At 38.0% G+C, this 14,724-nt stretch overlaps 2 protein-coding genes across 2 annotated transcripts; both read right to left on the reverse strand.

Moving 5' to 3' along the window:
- Positions 1-644: 644 nt before the first annotated feature.
- On the reverse strand, positions 645-2,516 carry LOC114537252 (chitotriosidase-1-like). The gene is made up of 4 exons (XM_028558388.1): positions 2,220-2,516; positions 1,592-2,058; positions 1,171-1,490; positions 645-958 (listed from the first exon to the last, which is right to left on the reverse strand). The coding sequence occupies exons 1-4, from the start codon at positions 2,514-2,516 to the stop codon at positions 645-647; spliced, it is 1,398 nt and encodes a 465-aa protein (XP_028414189.1).
- A 7,467-nt stretch (positions 2,517-9,983) lies between these two features.
- On the reverse strand, positions 9,984-14,357 carry LOC114537254 (chitotriosidase-1-like). Its single transcript, XM_028558389.1, has 5 exons — positions 14,347-14,357; positions 11,811-12,120; positions 11,181-11,651; positions 10,760-11,079; positions 9,984-10,324 (listed from the first exon to the last, which is right to left on the reverse strand). The coding sequence occupies exons 2-5, from the start codon at positions 12,068-12,070 to the stop codon at positions 9,984-9,986; spliced, it is 1,392 nt and encodes a 463-aa protein (XP_028414190.1). The 5' UTR covers positions 12,071-12,120; positions 14,347-14,357.
- Between the last annotated feature and the right edge of the window lie 367 nt (positions 14,358-14,724).

The raw sequence follows: 14,724 nt of genomic DNA on the forward strand, positions 1-14,724 counted from the left end.
TCAGGCAGCCACCTTAAGCTTTGTGTGTTCATAGCAATAAACAATATATTATATTTTTTGATATTGTAAGTTATGTTAGACATTCCAGAACATAATGTTATGTTGTAAGTTTTTGTTGTATATTTGTGTTTGAATTATTCCCTCATCACTTTCATTATAGAGTCATTATACTCTAGCGCGTAACGTGATTTTTTAAACAGCAAGGAGCTTGGATTTCAATTAAACTAAAAACCTTCGCCAACCTTCAACCTTCGCCACATTCAATCACTTTAAAGTCATCCAAATCGAGGGACCAGAACATGGCGCAAAGGAGATCTCTGATGTAAAAATTGCCAACATTTGCTTTTGAACTTTTCTGAGCATAAGTCAAGTTAATATTCAATTAAAATATAGTTTACATTCAGTTTAAAACAAATATCAGTATTACGAAACCATAAAAAAGTATAACCCAACCGTAGGGTAACCATGAATGTGTAGTTTAAGAATTAGTGATATATAGCTTTCAAGTAATGATTAACAGCTCGCTTCGTTTTCTTTCCGAAACTATACCACTTAATTCAAAAGAAGGGAAAAGACAAGAATACTAGTGACATATAATATACTCTGGTTTCAAATATTTAGTTCTTTTTTTTAACTAATGTATTTCAGTTACACTTGCAGTGTGTTTCAGGGCAGAATCCTAAGGGACAATTAGTATTGCACCAATCATCCATATCATCTGACTCGTATGGAGGAATACTGAAACACGATCCTGGCTCGGGTGGGTTTGTCGGCTCAATGGGTTCAGTGGGTGTGGTCGGTTGCGTGGGTTCCGTAGGTCTGGTACTAGGTGTAGATGGATTAACACCTCCCTCCAAAGCACGGGTCACAGCTGTAAGCAGTGGGTATTTTCCTTCGCCACATTCAATACCTTTAAAATCATCCAAATCGAGGGCCCAAAACATGGCGCCAATGAGGCCTGGAAGAAACGCAGAAATACTGAAACATTTTTATCGCTCTTTCACAACTTTCCCATGTGAGAAAAATGATTGCTCCACAATTGGAAAGCAGACTTAAAAAACTTAGGTAACTATAATTCACTAGTAACGTAAATTTGATGTGATTTTTAATTTCATTTTAGATCAAAATATCTTCTCTAAACATAGCTATTGTGTTGATGATAAATCATACCTCTCTCTTTGACCAAGCCAACTTTGTCCTGCATTAAACTTTCCTGTGTGTCGTAGCCGACCCACGTATTGCCAGAATAACCATACGGTGCGCCAGCATCGTTCTTTTTCACAACGGTCAGCGGCATTTTACAAATCTCGTAGTATGACAGGAGTCCCGCCTCACCCGTGTATCTGCCTGCTGGTGGGGGGCCATTTGCTGGAGCATTTAATCCGTTGTTTTGGGGATCCACGAGATTGAATGCCCGGCCATAGGTTGCCATACCAAGCGCAATTTTTTTACCAGGCATTCCCTTCTCCATCCAGTGCGCAACAGCGTACCTAAAATATATAGATCAGTATGATTAATGCGATGAATATTTATTCGCAGAGATTGAGCTGAACTCCGTCGGCAGAATTAATCTCAAAACATGACATCATACCTGACAGTAAGTTTGTCGTCGCCATACATCGCAGTGTGGTGTCCAGTCTTTCGTTCCCAATAAGTATGTAAGTCATACGCCATCAAGTTAATGAAGTCGAGGCTTTTTGCAAGTTTGTCGACTTCATATCCGGCGTCAATGGTAGAGTATCCGGCAGGCACTGCGGCCGTCAACAATAATCGCTCTTTACCAGAGTCTGCAGCCTCGGCTACAAACGCGGCCAAGAGCTCGTCGCAAAGGGCGGTAAAACGTTGTTTATCCTCAGGGGGAGAATTTTCACGTCCCGCCGGGTACTCCCAGTCCAAATCCAAGCCATCAAACCCGTATTCACGAAGGAAAACGATTGATGAATCGATGAAAACCTTTCGTGTTTGAGCTGTTGCAACCATGTTGGAGAACCTACTCACAGGGCCGTCTTCGTGTGCCCAGCCACCGACTGCTAGCGAAAGTTTAAGATGAGGGTTTTTCTGGAAGAAATATAAAAAGTATAAGGCAATATATGAAAAGTAGAAGACAATACATGAAATAATTTTAGTGAAAACTATTGTGTCGTAACATCGCCAAAATTCTGCACTTTAGCTCAATTAATCGGGTGAAGTTTTAGATAAAGAGATATCGAATACTGAACCCGTTTGACTTCAGCAAATCTTAGAAACATCTTTTCGTCATTCTGGTCGAAGGTTGCCAATTTGTGCCCATCTCCAATCTGTGCAAACGCGTAGATCACATGACTGCACAGGGAGGCATCGACATTTTCCGGGTAATATTTCATGGGATCAGGTCTGTACTGAGACCAGCTGGTGTAGTAACATACACGAACATATTTAGCACTTGTTAAGGATGCGCATGCCAAGAGGAAATTTACGACCAACGACTTTTTGGAGTAAATCGTAAACGATGAAAAGCCACGCCTTTTTTCGACCATATTTATACTCCGAGTCCAGTTATAATGAATTGAGATCAATTTGCCTGTATAAAAGGTCATAATACAATGATGGGATTGATCATATATCAACATACGGCTTGTATTTTTGACTCCATTGCATCTTTACGACTAACAATACATCGCCGACTGTCGGCGACATATGAGAAGCAGGCCTAAAAGTGTGTTTAAATGGAGCGAATTATCCTGGCTAGGGAGGAAAAAACTGCATATAATGAAAGACTACAATCAGGTTAAGCCTTTGGCTTTGATCTGATGCGCTTTTCACCTCGCCTAGACGGGATAACTCGCTCCATATAAACATGCGCCCTAGAGTTGGCAATGAATTACACAGCTGAGAAAAGACATCGCATTTAGGGCCGTCTTGCATGAATGCTTATTGAAGACATGTTCCATCATATGCATGTACTGTGTTTGCGATTATTTTGTCGTATTCTTTAACTGCAAATCGTATTTGCTCTATAGCCAAAATGCCCAAAAAATTCCCAGTATGATATAAGAAACATCTTACTAAGTTTTTATTACCAAAATCATAAAGTAGGCATTTTAAAATGAACACGTCACAAATGCAATAATTTTTGCACTTATAAATAAATTTAATATAATGAGTACTTACTTCAATTCTCTTTGCAATTCTCAAGTAAAATATCGAAATGTTTGTTAATCACGAACGATTTAAAGAATGCTCAGATTGTATATTTCCTGAGTAAAATTTCAACTCTTTTCTTCTTGTTAACTGAGCATTAATGTAAGAGATCAGGAAGGCAGCTAAGCTATATAGTATTGTTTTGTTTATGCGATGATTTTAGCCAATCATATACGAGGATTTTGATAATTATACAAAAATGTTGTTTTTTACAGGAATACACGGCAAAGTTTCCGTCACCAAGTTGCGCAGCAGAACACATCTGGAACACAAGTCAGCAGATGAGGCGTTACGCGTGTTTCAAACAGTTCCGACAATTCAGACAGCACCCTCAGCCGTGAGAGACCCTAAAGTTGCCTTTCTGGTTCCGTCGAGAAAGCAAAGAACACAAAACACCAAAACGTAATTTATTACCAAAATGTAGGACCGTCTCACCGCGGTTCGACCTCGGTCTCATGTCGGTTCAAACTCGATCAGACCGAGGTTTGACCATAAGTTAGCAGCGGTTTTTGTTGGGTTAATTTTGGACTGTACTGTATTTCATGAAATCGGTCAGGCCATAAGATGAATATATCAATATATGTACACCCCACCCCTAATCAAGCTTCTAGTGACAGCTGAGATAATCTGATATAAAATGCCGTTTTTTCAACAATATGCGGCAATTTCATAAAGTTTCTTGAGCATTCAGCACAGAAGAAGATATTTCTGCATGGAGCACACATCACCGAGGTGCGGCTTAACGCTGTTTCCGATAGGATCCTAGCTAGCAGGCGATCATTATATATGTGTTAACTTTTATGGCGTCAACATTAAGCGAGAAATTATGCTTTGCATGGAGTGGCGACTACGAATCTTTAAAGCAGTTCATAAAGGACGACCTAGATCTCGAAGGAATATGGTCGCAGCCCGGTGGGGATAGAAAACTTTTCACTTTCGATGAATCTACCATATTGTGGAAAAAGAATAAGAATCTTTTGTACCTTGATGGTGCGAGAGCGAACGAGATTACACAAAAGTTTTGTAAGCTGATATGCTCTTCCGAAGCTCCCATTTTGGACGCTCGGCAGTCGGGCATGCAATCGTCTACAGTCAATGTAATTCTAGATGACCTTCAACAAGGCCAGTTGGTAAACTCGGAAGCTATTCGGGCTCTATCGGGGACGATTTCTCACATAACATCGGTGATTTCGCATTTCCAGAGCTTTATGGATAAAGATAAAGGCGGCCAAGACGATTTAAACTCGGCAGCGCCTCCGAATGAAGCGAGCGAACAATTTGAATATGTTAATCAAGATAACATTAATGATGCAACAATTGTGAAGCCTTTTGTCTTGAACGATTCCGCAAATCCTAATATGAACAATGGGCCGGAATCTGTTAACGATCTCACTAATCAAGAACCCATTGTTATTGATGATGCATGCGAAAATACCAATGATAGCCTTGTTGTCGTGAAATTAAGTGAGAACGAACAGTTAAAACCTAATAATGATACAACAAGTGCTGAGCCGACTTCATCGCAAGAATGTAAATTAACTTACGCAAACACTGTAAAGTCATCTCATGCAATTGATACGAGTAATAAACCTAAGGTAAACCTGCAGAAATCACCAAGCAGAAACAAGGTGCCTTCTAGCGAGTCCGATGGTTTTATCGGAGTAGAGCGAAAGCGAAGAAAAATAAAGAAATTTTTCTATCTGGTATCGCCCAAGACGTGAAAGAAAATCAGATTATATCTTACTTAAAGAAGAAAAATATAGTCCCAACATATATCTCCATTTTCCCTAGTCGGCGCAGTGGAACCCTTTCATCGAAGATCCATGTCCCCCTGGCTGCTAGTTCACTCGTGCAAGAAGATAATTTCTGGCCAAAATTTGTTACTTGTAAGCCTTGGCGCCCAAAGGAGGAGCATCTTGCGAAGCGTGAAATAAATTTAACCCATAAGGGAATTTTATCAACGTACGTGTAATGGCTCACACAATTCAAGTCAGAATATCTTCTCGCGCTCATGGCCATAGATCTAGGCAAAATGCGCGGAACACAGCTAACCGGCATCGCAACCTTAAGTACGTAAATATTGCAAAGTGTGAACCTAGCAAACCACAGCAAATCCCACAATGCTTAGTACTGAATACACGATCAATTGTAAAACCAGACGCTCATCCGGCCTTGTATGCAGACATTAAAAGCAATAACATTGATATTTGTTTTATATCTGAAACTTGGTTAAATTCTTCTGTATGCAATTCTCTTATATGTCCCTCTGGGTATTCAATCTTAAGAAAAGATCGAATTAATCGTCGTGGTGGTGGCGTGGCAATTATATGCCGAAATGATTGGAAGATGGAGCCGCTACCAAATCTGACAAATAGTTTGAGTGCCTATGGGCCAAAATTACAACTGAAAACTCAAGTTTTCATGTGGCCTCTATATACCATCCTCCCGATCATACATACAACTCTGATGATCTTGTTGAATTCTTGACTGACTCATGCGAACAGCTATTATCGTCATTGCCTAACATTAAAATCATAATTGCAGGCGATTTGAACAAACTGAATATTTGTTCACTATTAAACCAACAATCTCTGTTCCAGATAGTTAAAAAACCTACTAGAGGAGATAACATTCTAGATTTTTATCACGAACATTCCACACTATTGGAAAAAGTAAAAGTTGTAAAAAGCTTAGTAAGATCAGACCACAAATGATTATAGCATACCCTCGAGATGTTGTAAAAGCAAAAAGAAAAGACTCATATATCAGAGATGTAAGGCAGCATAGAAAACTAATTATGTGGAAAGAACTAGAAGATGTTGACTGGAATGATAAATAAGGAACATTCATTGGACGAGATGGTCGAAAAGTTTTACAAAATTATCGAGCCTAAATTTGAGAAAAGTTTTCCGACGATTAAAGTTCGCACATCCACTAGAGACCCGCCGTTTATATCTCCCCTAGTAAAACATTTATTAAAACAAAGGAAGAAAGCAATTAAAGCCAGAGACAGTGAGGCTAATATTCGGTTACAAACCCAAATAAATAAACTTATTCGAAGAAATCAACTCCACGCCGTACGGAATGAAAATAAAAAATACAAATCTGGAACAAAAGACTGGTGGTCAAATATAAATAAAATTACAGGAAGAACTGATAACAAAATACCAGTTACATCTTTCATCGACGCCGATGAGATAAATAATTTCTTCCATGATGTTTGTACCGACCCACTTTACACGGCACCAGAGTTACAAGAAATTCCAGAAGGTACCAGAGTTCCTAAGTTAACAGTAGAAATGGTCTCCAAGTTTCTTCAAAATCAAAAACGTACATCGGCAGGCCCCGACGACTTACCACATTGGTTTTGGAAAGAGTTTGGAGTCGAATTAGCACCAACCATCACACAAATATTCAATTTATCTTTGAGAAATGCTAACGTCCCGAGAGCTTGGAAAAGAGCTGATATTGTACCAATACCTAAGGAATCGACTGTAGAGAATTGCAATCGGTTAAGACCCATCTCCTTGACCGACATAATCATGAGAATATTTGAGAAATGTATATATAAAGCCGAAATTGCACATTCTATTCATGACATTATTGATTCAGACCAATTTGCTTATAAAAACGGCCACAACACTATAATGGCCCTGATTAAGTGCCAACATATGGCATTAAAATGGCTGGAAGACGGTGCCAGATATGTGAGAGTCTTTTCATTCGACTTAAAGAAAGCCTTTGACAGTGTGCCGCATGACATCCTTTGTAGCAAATTGAAAAACCTTCCTCTCAATCCATATATTATTAACTGGATTATTAGTTTCTTGGACAATCGTCATCAAAGAGTAAAGGTTGATGGAATTAGAACAAACTACGTTAACATCAATAGAGGAGTTCCTCAAGGAACTGTGTTGGGTCCAGTACTGTTTTCGATAATGGTAAATGACATTAAAACAGTCAATACCCAAAATGAATTAGTGAAATTTGCTGACGACTTGACATTAGAAATCCCCGGGTATGATCATGGAGATACATCAATGATGGAGGTAAGCAATATTAAAGAATGGTCGAAAGAAATAGAATGCAGCTCAATATGGAAAAAACATATGAAATGGTCATACAAAGTAAAATCCCAACACCCTTACCGACTCCCATTCCAAATATCGTACGTAAATCATGGCTGGAATTATTAGGAATAACGTTGGAAAATGTACCTGATAAATGGGACTTACACTTTAAGGAAATGATTAGCAAAGCAGGAGGAAGAATGTACATATTGAGAGTTTGTAAGTATTATGGTATACAAACCAAACAGTTAGACCTTTTATTCAAAAGCTTAATAATGTCGTTATTTGTTTACGGAATTGAACTTTGGGAGGCACCCATAGCAAACATTGATCAAATCGAAAAATTCATTGGCCGTGCATATCGAAATGGTTACATATCAGAAAAGTATGATTTTAAAGAAATTATTGTGGACAGAGACAGGAAATTATGGAAGAATATTACAAACAATAAAAACAATGCATTACAAGAATTGTTGCCGAATAAGTTAAATAGACAATTAAGACAGAGGGGACACGAGTTCGAGTTACCTGTAATAAGAACCGAACGTTATAAACGCACTTTCATAAACAGATGCCTTTTTAAATTTGTATAATAAATCCACTTATTATTGTCTTGGTCTTGTAGATTACAGCCAATTATCGTCTTAGTTTTATAGTAATTAATAGTTAAAATTATGTAAATAACAGTAAATCTTATCCTGTAATATATTTAATCTTAGAAAACGCTGTAAACTCAAACGTGTGTTTTGAGTACTATTCTTGTAAGAATAATAAAGAATTCTATCTATCTATCTATATATGGCAATTGTATTCCAGCAGCACAATCCTAGACGCTAGTCACGCAACATTCGACTGGAAGTGCAACAAAACATATCTTTTTAATTAATATTCAAAAATGTTGTTTTTTCAACAGACAGTAGCGTAGCCAGCCTGTCGATTTGTCCCACTATGCTAATATGTTGGTGTTCACTGACTGTAAAAACAATAGATTTCTAAAGACATGAATAATTATAATAACTCGAAATTTACATAGCGGGACAAAATCGTCAGGCTGGCTATGCCACTGTCAACAGAACAATATATGGCAATTTCATAAAGTTTTCTTTACCATTCAGCAGAGCACAGGAGATGTTTCGTTGAACACGGCTCAACGTTTGTTCCAAAACCAATGTTCAACATGTTGAATAATTTGACCTACGAGTGCTCACTTCCCCCACGTCTGTTATAACCGGCTAATGTGCACTCGTGCACCAAATGATTCAATATGTTGAGTATTCGGTACGAATATACGTGTGAACAAAAGCTTACAAAGCGTTGGCGGACACTGGCGGAACTTGTCTACGCTAAAGTTCACCAGTGAATTTTAGCTCGGCAGATAGCTTTCGTGTGCTGCCGGAATTGTTCATTCCGCATATTTCTCTTCGGCTGCTGAGGTATATTTGGAGCATGCGTTAAGCCGCACCTGTTGACATGTTTTTCAGAAACATCAATCTTCTTCTGTGCTGAATGGAAAAAAAAACAAACTTTCCGTACAATTACGGCATGCAGAAGAGAGTTGAGTGAAAATAAAGATTTAATATAGGCATACATAGCCGTTGTAAATAGGCAATGAATGAAATTGTTTTACACGTCACTTGAATTACTATCCATTTGCAAATGAAATTGCAAATTTGTCGGCGAGGTATATGTTGCATTTTCGTCGCATTCATAAGACGTGAGCTACTGCATGAAAACATGAAAAAGCATGGGGCGACCGTTGAACTGTAGTACCATAGTATCTTCTCCTAACTTAGTTATTGTGAAAATGAAACCTTTTTCTCTGAATAATTCGATTATCTGAAGAAGAAAATTCACGTCGCGTTGCCCCATCACGCCTGCCTGCCTGTGTGGGCCTTTACGCTCGACTGCTTTCTTTTCTACGTTAAGATTACTATGATATGTGAACATGAATACAGGAAAATATATCACCGAATAAAGAAAATCGGAAGATGAAGAATTTTAATTTCTCAGCTAAGGAAAATCCGTTCTGTGCATCGGTTCTGCTCATAACAATGGAAGGGCCCTCTCTGGTGTGACACCGCGGAAATTGGTAAAATTGAAAAATACTTAGCCACAAATCTCAATACTTAGGCTTCAAACTTGGTGAGAAAAAAGATAAACAGATACTACACAAAATTTTTCTTGCACAAAAGATTTAAAGCTTGCACACAGCAAAAACGAATCATCTGAATTTAATAACCTTGTGTATACTTTAAGCCTCAAAGTAGCCATTTCACAGCTGTCATATGTGTATGATGTCAAAAGTTTGGAGAATGCGTATTCGGAGTTATTCAATAGTTTTCTCTTTGATAGCGATGCAGCAATGCACAATGTGAACCAGTGATCAGATTTTCGGATTGAAACTTCATAAACACCAATTTCTGCGGTGCTCTGGTGTAAGAATGGGCAAATTTCGTGATCAAAGTTGACTTTATATTCATTTTAAAACAAATACAATTACATACTAAAGTATAACCCATGCAGCTAACGTATCCATGAATGCGAAGTTTAAGAACAAATATTATATATTATTATCGCTGACAAGTGATGATTATTAATTAGAACCACTTTGTATCAGCGCTCTTGAATTTGTTTCGGAACCTATATACGACATAATTCAGATTTCAGAACATGGGAAGGACACAAAAATACTAGTGACATATAATATACTCTGATTTCAAATCATTTAATGTTTTATTGATATAATGCAAGTTCTTGATAGTTACAAATGCAGTGTGTTTCAGGGCAGTTTCCTAGGGGACAATTAGCATTGCACCAATCATCCATATCATCTGACTCGTATGGAGGAATACTGACGCACCAGCCAGGCTCGGGTGGGTTTATCAGCTCAATCGTTTCAGTGGGTTCTGTCGGCTCCGTGGGTTCCGTAGGCCTGGTACTGGGGTTTGATGCATTAACTCTTCCTCCCTCCAAGGCACGGGTGACAGCTGTAAGCAGTGGGTATTTCCCTTCGCCACATTCAATACCTTTAAAATCATCCAAATCCAGAGCCCAGAACATGGCGCCAAGGAGGCCTGGAAAAAACGCAGAAATATTGATACATTTTGATGGTCGGCTATTAGAGTAATTCATTTTGCTCAAATTTATCAGTTGGGCTTACGGAGTTCATCAAATGTTTGAAAAACTCCACGAAAAACTCCTAACTTCAGGGTTAGAATTGACCACTCTCTAACCCTTTTGGATAATGAAAAAAAACATAGACTAGTCAATATGATTGGTCAATTCGAAACCGGAAGTTAGGAGTTTTTCAAATATTTTAATACTTTTATGAGCTGCGTAAGCCAACTGATAAATTTGAGCAAACGAGTTTCTCGATATTTTTCGAAACGCTTCTATTGTAAAAGAACTTCGCAAACTTCAATTCCCAACGTAAATTTGATGGGATTTTTTATTCTATTTTAGATCAAAATATCTTCTCTAAACATAGCTATTCTGTAGATGAATCGTACCTTTCTCTTTGACCAAGCCAACTTTGTCCTGCATTAAACTTTCCTGTGTGTCGTAGCCGACCCACGTATTGCCAGATAACCATACGGGTGCGCCAGCAGCGTTCTTCTTCACGACGGTCAGCGGCATTTTACATATCTCGTAGTATGACAGGAGTCCCGCCTCACCCGTGTATCTGCCTGCTGGCGGAGCGCTATTTGCAGGAGCATTTAAGCCGTTGTTTTGGGGATCCACGAGATTGAATGCCCGTCCATAGGTTGCCATACCGAGCGCAATTTTTTCACCAGGCATTCCCTTTTCCATCCAGTATTCAACGGCGTACCTATAATATATAGGTCAGTGTGATTAATGTGATGAATTCTGATTTGTTGAGATTAAGCTGAATTCCGTCGGCATGCATACTCTGAGAATATGACGTCATACCTGACAGTAAGTTTATCGTCACCATACATTGCAGTGTGGTGTCCAGTTTTTCGTTCCCAATAAGTATGTAAGTCATACGCCATCAAGTTAATGAAGTCAAGGCTTTTTGCAAGTTTGTCGACTTCATATCCGGCGTCAATGATAGGGTATCCGGCAGGCACTGCGGCTGTCAACAATAAGCGCTCTTTACCAGAGTCTGCAGCCTCGGCTACAAACGCGGCCAAGAGCTCGTCGCAAAGGGCGGTAAAACGTTGTTTATCCTCAGGGGGAGAATTTCCACGACCCGCCGGGTACTCCCAGTCCAAATCCAAGCCATCAAACCCGTATTCACGAAGGAAAACGATTGATGAATCGATGAAAACCTTTCGTGTTTGAGCTGTTGCAACCATGTTGGAGAACCTACTCACAGGGCCGTCTTCGTGTGCCCAGCCACCGACTGCTAGCGAAAGTTTAAGATGAGGGTTTTTCTGGAAGAAATATAAAAAGTATAAGGCAATATATGAAAAGTAGAAGACAATACATGAAATATTTTAGTGAAAACTATTGTGTTGTAACATCGCGAAAATTCTGCACTCTAGCTCAATTAATCGGGTAAAGTTTTAGATAAAGAGATATCGAATACTAAACCCGTTTGACTTAGCAAATCTTAGAAACATCTTTTCGTCATTCTGGTCGAAGGTTGCCAGTTTGGGCCCGTCAACAATCTGTGCAAACGCGTAGATCACATGGCTGCACAGGGAGGCATCGACATTTTCCGGGTAATATTTCATGGGATCAGGTCTGTACTGAGACCAGCTCGTGTAGTAACATACACTAACATATTTAGCACTTGTTAAAGATGTGCACGCCAAGAGGAAAATTGACAGATACGACATTTTTGAGTAAATCATAAACGATGAAAAACCACGCTTTTTTTTCCAATCGATGGAGATGAATTTGCCTATAAAAAGATCGTAATACAATATGTCGCCGAGTTGCTGACACTTGAACGATAATTTGGGCGTGGTGTTTATTCACATATTGAGTTTTACCCGACGAATTTTGCTTTGTATAAGTTATTGCACTTCGGGCGAAATCTGTTGGGCGAACTGAATATGTGAATAAACACCCGTCGCAATTATTGGTCTAGTTTTGCTCCTGCGAGCTGGTGTCAACTTACGGCATTGAAACAGATCTCTCATTAGATGTTATCAGTGAAACGTTTTGGCACTGTGTGGCTCATGACATGCTTTGTAGCAAACTAAAAATTCTCCCCTTAATCCGTATATTATTATAAATTGGCTTAACAATTTCTTGGAAGATCGTTGCCAGAGAGTAAAGCCTGATTGAGAAGAAGATATTTTGCGAAGATTAATAGACTGAGTCCACAAGGAACTGTATTGAGGCCAATATTGTTCACGGTATAATGATAAATGACATTAAGACAGTATATAAATGCTCAGAATGAACTATTAAAATTCTCTGACGACCTAACATTAAAAGTGTAGTCCTAGGTATGTATGATTGTCGAGACACAGCTATATAAACGATTTCAAGAACGAATTATGCTCAGATTGTATCTTCCTACAGTATAATTTTGTCACTTTTCCTCTCCTAGTTACCTGCATTTAGATAAGAACCCCGGAATTGCATTGTATTGTTTATGTGATGATTTAAACCGATATAGCTGCGAGGATTTACCGAATTATACAAAAAGGTTGTTTTTTACAGCAATGTCTATAAGGATAGAGTAAAGTCGTCTTGATTTCGACTATACTGTACTTTCACTTCTGCCTACCTCTTAGTCCATGGGCGTTAATCTGACGTTAATTGTGGGGGACCATGCATGCATATTCATATAATTATCCCGCTATGCCAGGCTGATTTCTATTGAAAGTGAAATTGTTTTGACAAGAAATTAGCCATAGCAGAATATATGAATATGGCCTCCTCAATTAACGCTCGATTGACGCGCCAATTCGATCCCCTTCGTAACTTAATTTTTATATTTCTTCTATACCCTGTTGTATTAGGGGTAAAAATGCAGTGAAAATGCTTGCTAAAAAGTTTGTTTTCAGCAGAATGTATTGTGATTTTGTAGTATAGTGTATGCATGTTGGGGCTTTTTTGTGTGGTATGAGTGGTGAGTACTAATATATTAACTCTTAACTCTGTGAGAACTTGTTCATTCAGTCATCAACGCTCTGAGCACTTGCTCGTTTGCTCGTAAATATTTCAGCAGTTTTATATTTGCATACAACGAAAACACTTTACAGGCATCTTTATAGATAAGTAAAATTTATTCTACTTCTATGTTAACGTTAAACTTTTAGAAATATTCGCTTAATGGTCTTTTGCGGCTTATTTACTTGTCGTTATTGTAACTATGAATTTCGTCAATGAAATCAACAGAACGTTAACGCTGGGATATATGGATTTACGTTCCTGCGGTCACCCGTGAGATATGTTTTTACCACTTGAACATAAAATCCATATCAATTTTCGAACTGTATAATATCCAAGTGCTGGATATGTGCTTATGTGCAATCTGATTGGCTCTTTACCTGGCAGATATTAGCTGATATCCGTCTATAGTAGATAAACGTAAATAAAATGACTGAAAGATTTGGAAAGTTAAGCGATAACAAAATTCAAATTTTATTCTAAAGTACACTGAACTTCGCGGCTGGTCTTTGCTGAAGGGAGAAAATTTAAACGTTAGAATAAGGCCTGTTTCAGACGTCGAACTTTTCATGTGCCGAACCTAATGTTAATGAGCGTCTTTGTTTAAGTTGATTTGCATTCGATTCGGCACATGCATGAAAAATTCGACCTTTGAGACAGGCCTATCCTAAAAGTATGCAACGGCATTTTGTTTAAAAACGATTATTTTACAAACTATACAGTTTGTTTCAGCTTTTTCGTATATTAATTAAAACACGTTTGAAAAAAAATACACGAACAGCACTTAATTGAAAAGTTTGTTTAGGAATTAATTAACTAAATATATTTAATTTGAAGTTGTTTTATCCAGCGCTTGTATAACAGTTGATCTAGAGTTAAATATATTATAACAGTTGATCTGCAATTAAATGTTTTCTATAGTATTCTTTAACCATAAACGCTCCGACAAAAAACCCCAAAATTCCCAGTAAGATATCAAAGACATCAAGTAATGTTCACTTACTTCAATTCCCTTTGCAACTTCGAAGTAAAATTAAACACCCAAATGTTTGAACGAACAATTTGAAGACTGCTGAGATTGTATATTTCGTCAGTAAAATTTCAACCCTTTGCATTGCCTCGCCTAATGACCTGCATTTATATAAGGGCTCCGGAAGACAGGTTGTTTTGTATTGTGCATTTGATGATTTTAGCCAATTATATTACGATGATTTTTCTAATAATATAACAAAAAGTTTAGTTTTTACAGCAATATACAGGAGTTGCTTAAAGCTTCCTTCACCATTCAGTAGAAGATTGCATAATTTAATTTAGTTTTTAACAGTTTTAAGTTTAGTTTTAGTTTTTAACTTACTTTTATTTTATTTAGCAACAGAGTAAG

Source organism: Dendronephthya gigantea, unplaced genomic scaffold (genome assembly GCF_004324835.1).
Source record: "Dendronephthya gigantea isolate DGI-Jeju-01 unplaced genomic scaffold, DenGig_1.0 000154F, whole genome shotgun sequence".
In the NCBI taxonomy this organism is placed as follows: Eukaryota; Metazoa; Cnidaria; class Anthozoa; order Malacalcyonacea; family Nephtheidae; genus Dendronephthya; species Dendronephthya gigantea.

Excerpts from the sequence above, each read along its gene's own strand:
- LOC114537254 (XM_028558389.1), bottom strand. The coding sequence starts at position 12,070 with ATGATTTACTCAAAAATGTCGTATCTGTCAATTTTCCTCTTGGCGTGC. Across the intron at positions 11,080-11,180 it reads GACGATAAACTTACTGTCAG|GTACGCCGTTGAATACTGGA; the intron begins GTATGACGTCAT and ends TATATATTATAG. Across the intron at positions 10,325-10,759 it reads TGGCTTGGTCAAAGAGAAAG|GCCTCCTTGGCGCCATGTTC; the intron begins GTACGATTCATC and ends CGTTTTTTCCAG.
- LOC114537252 (XM_028558388.1), bottom strand. The coding sequence starts at position 2,516 with ATGGTCGAAAAAAGGCGTGGCTTTTCATCGTTTACGATTTACTCCAAA. Across the intron at positions 2,059-2,219 it reads GATTTGCTGAAGTCAAACGG|AAAAACCCTCATCTTAAACT; the intron begins GTTCAGTATTCG and ends TATTTCTTCCAG. Across the intron at positions 1,491-1,591 it reads GACGACAAACTTACTGTCAG|GTACGCTGTTGCGCACTGGA; the intron begins GTATGATGTCAT and ends TATATATTTTAG.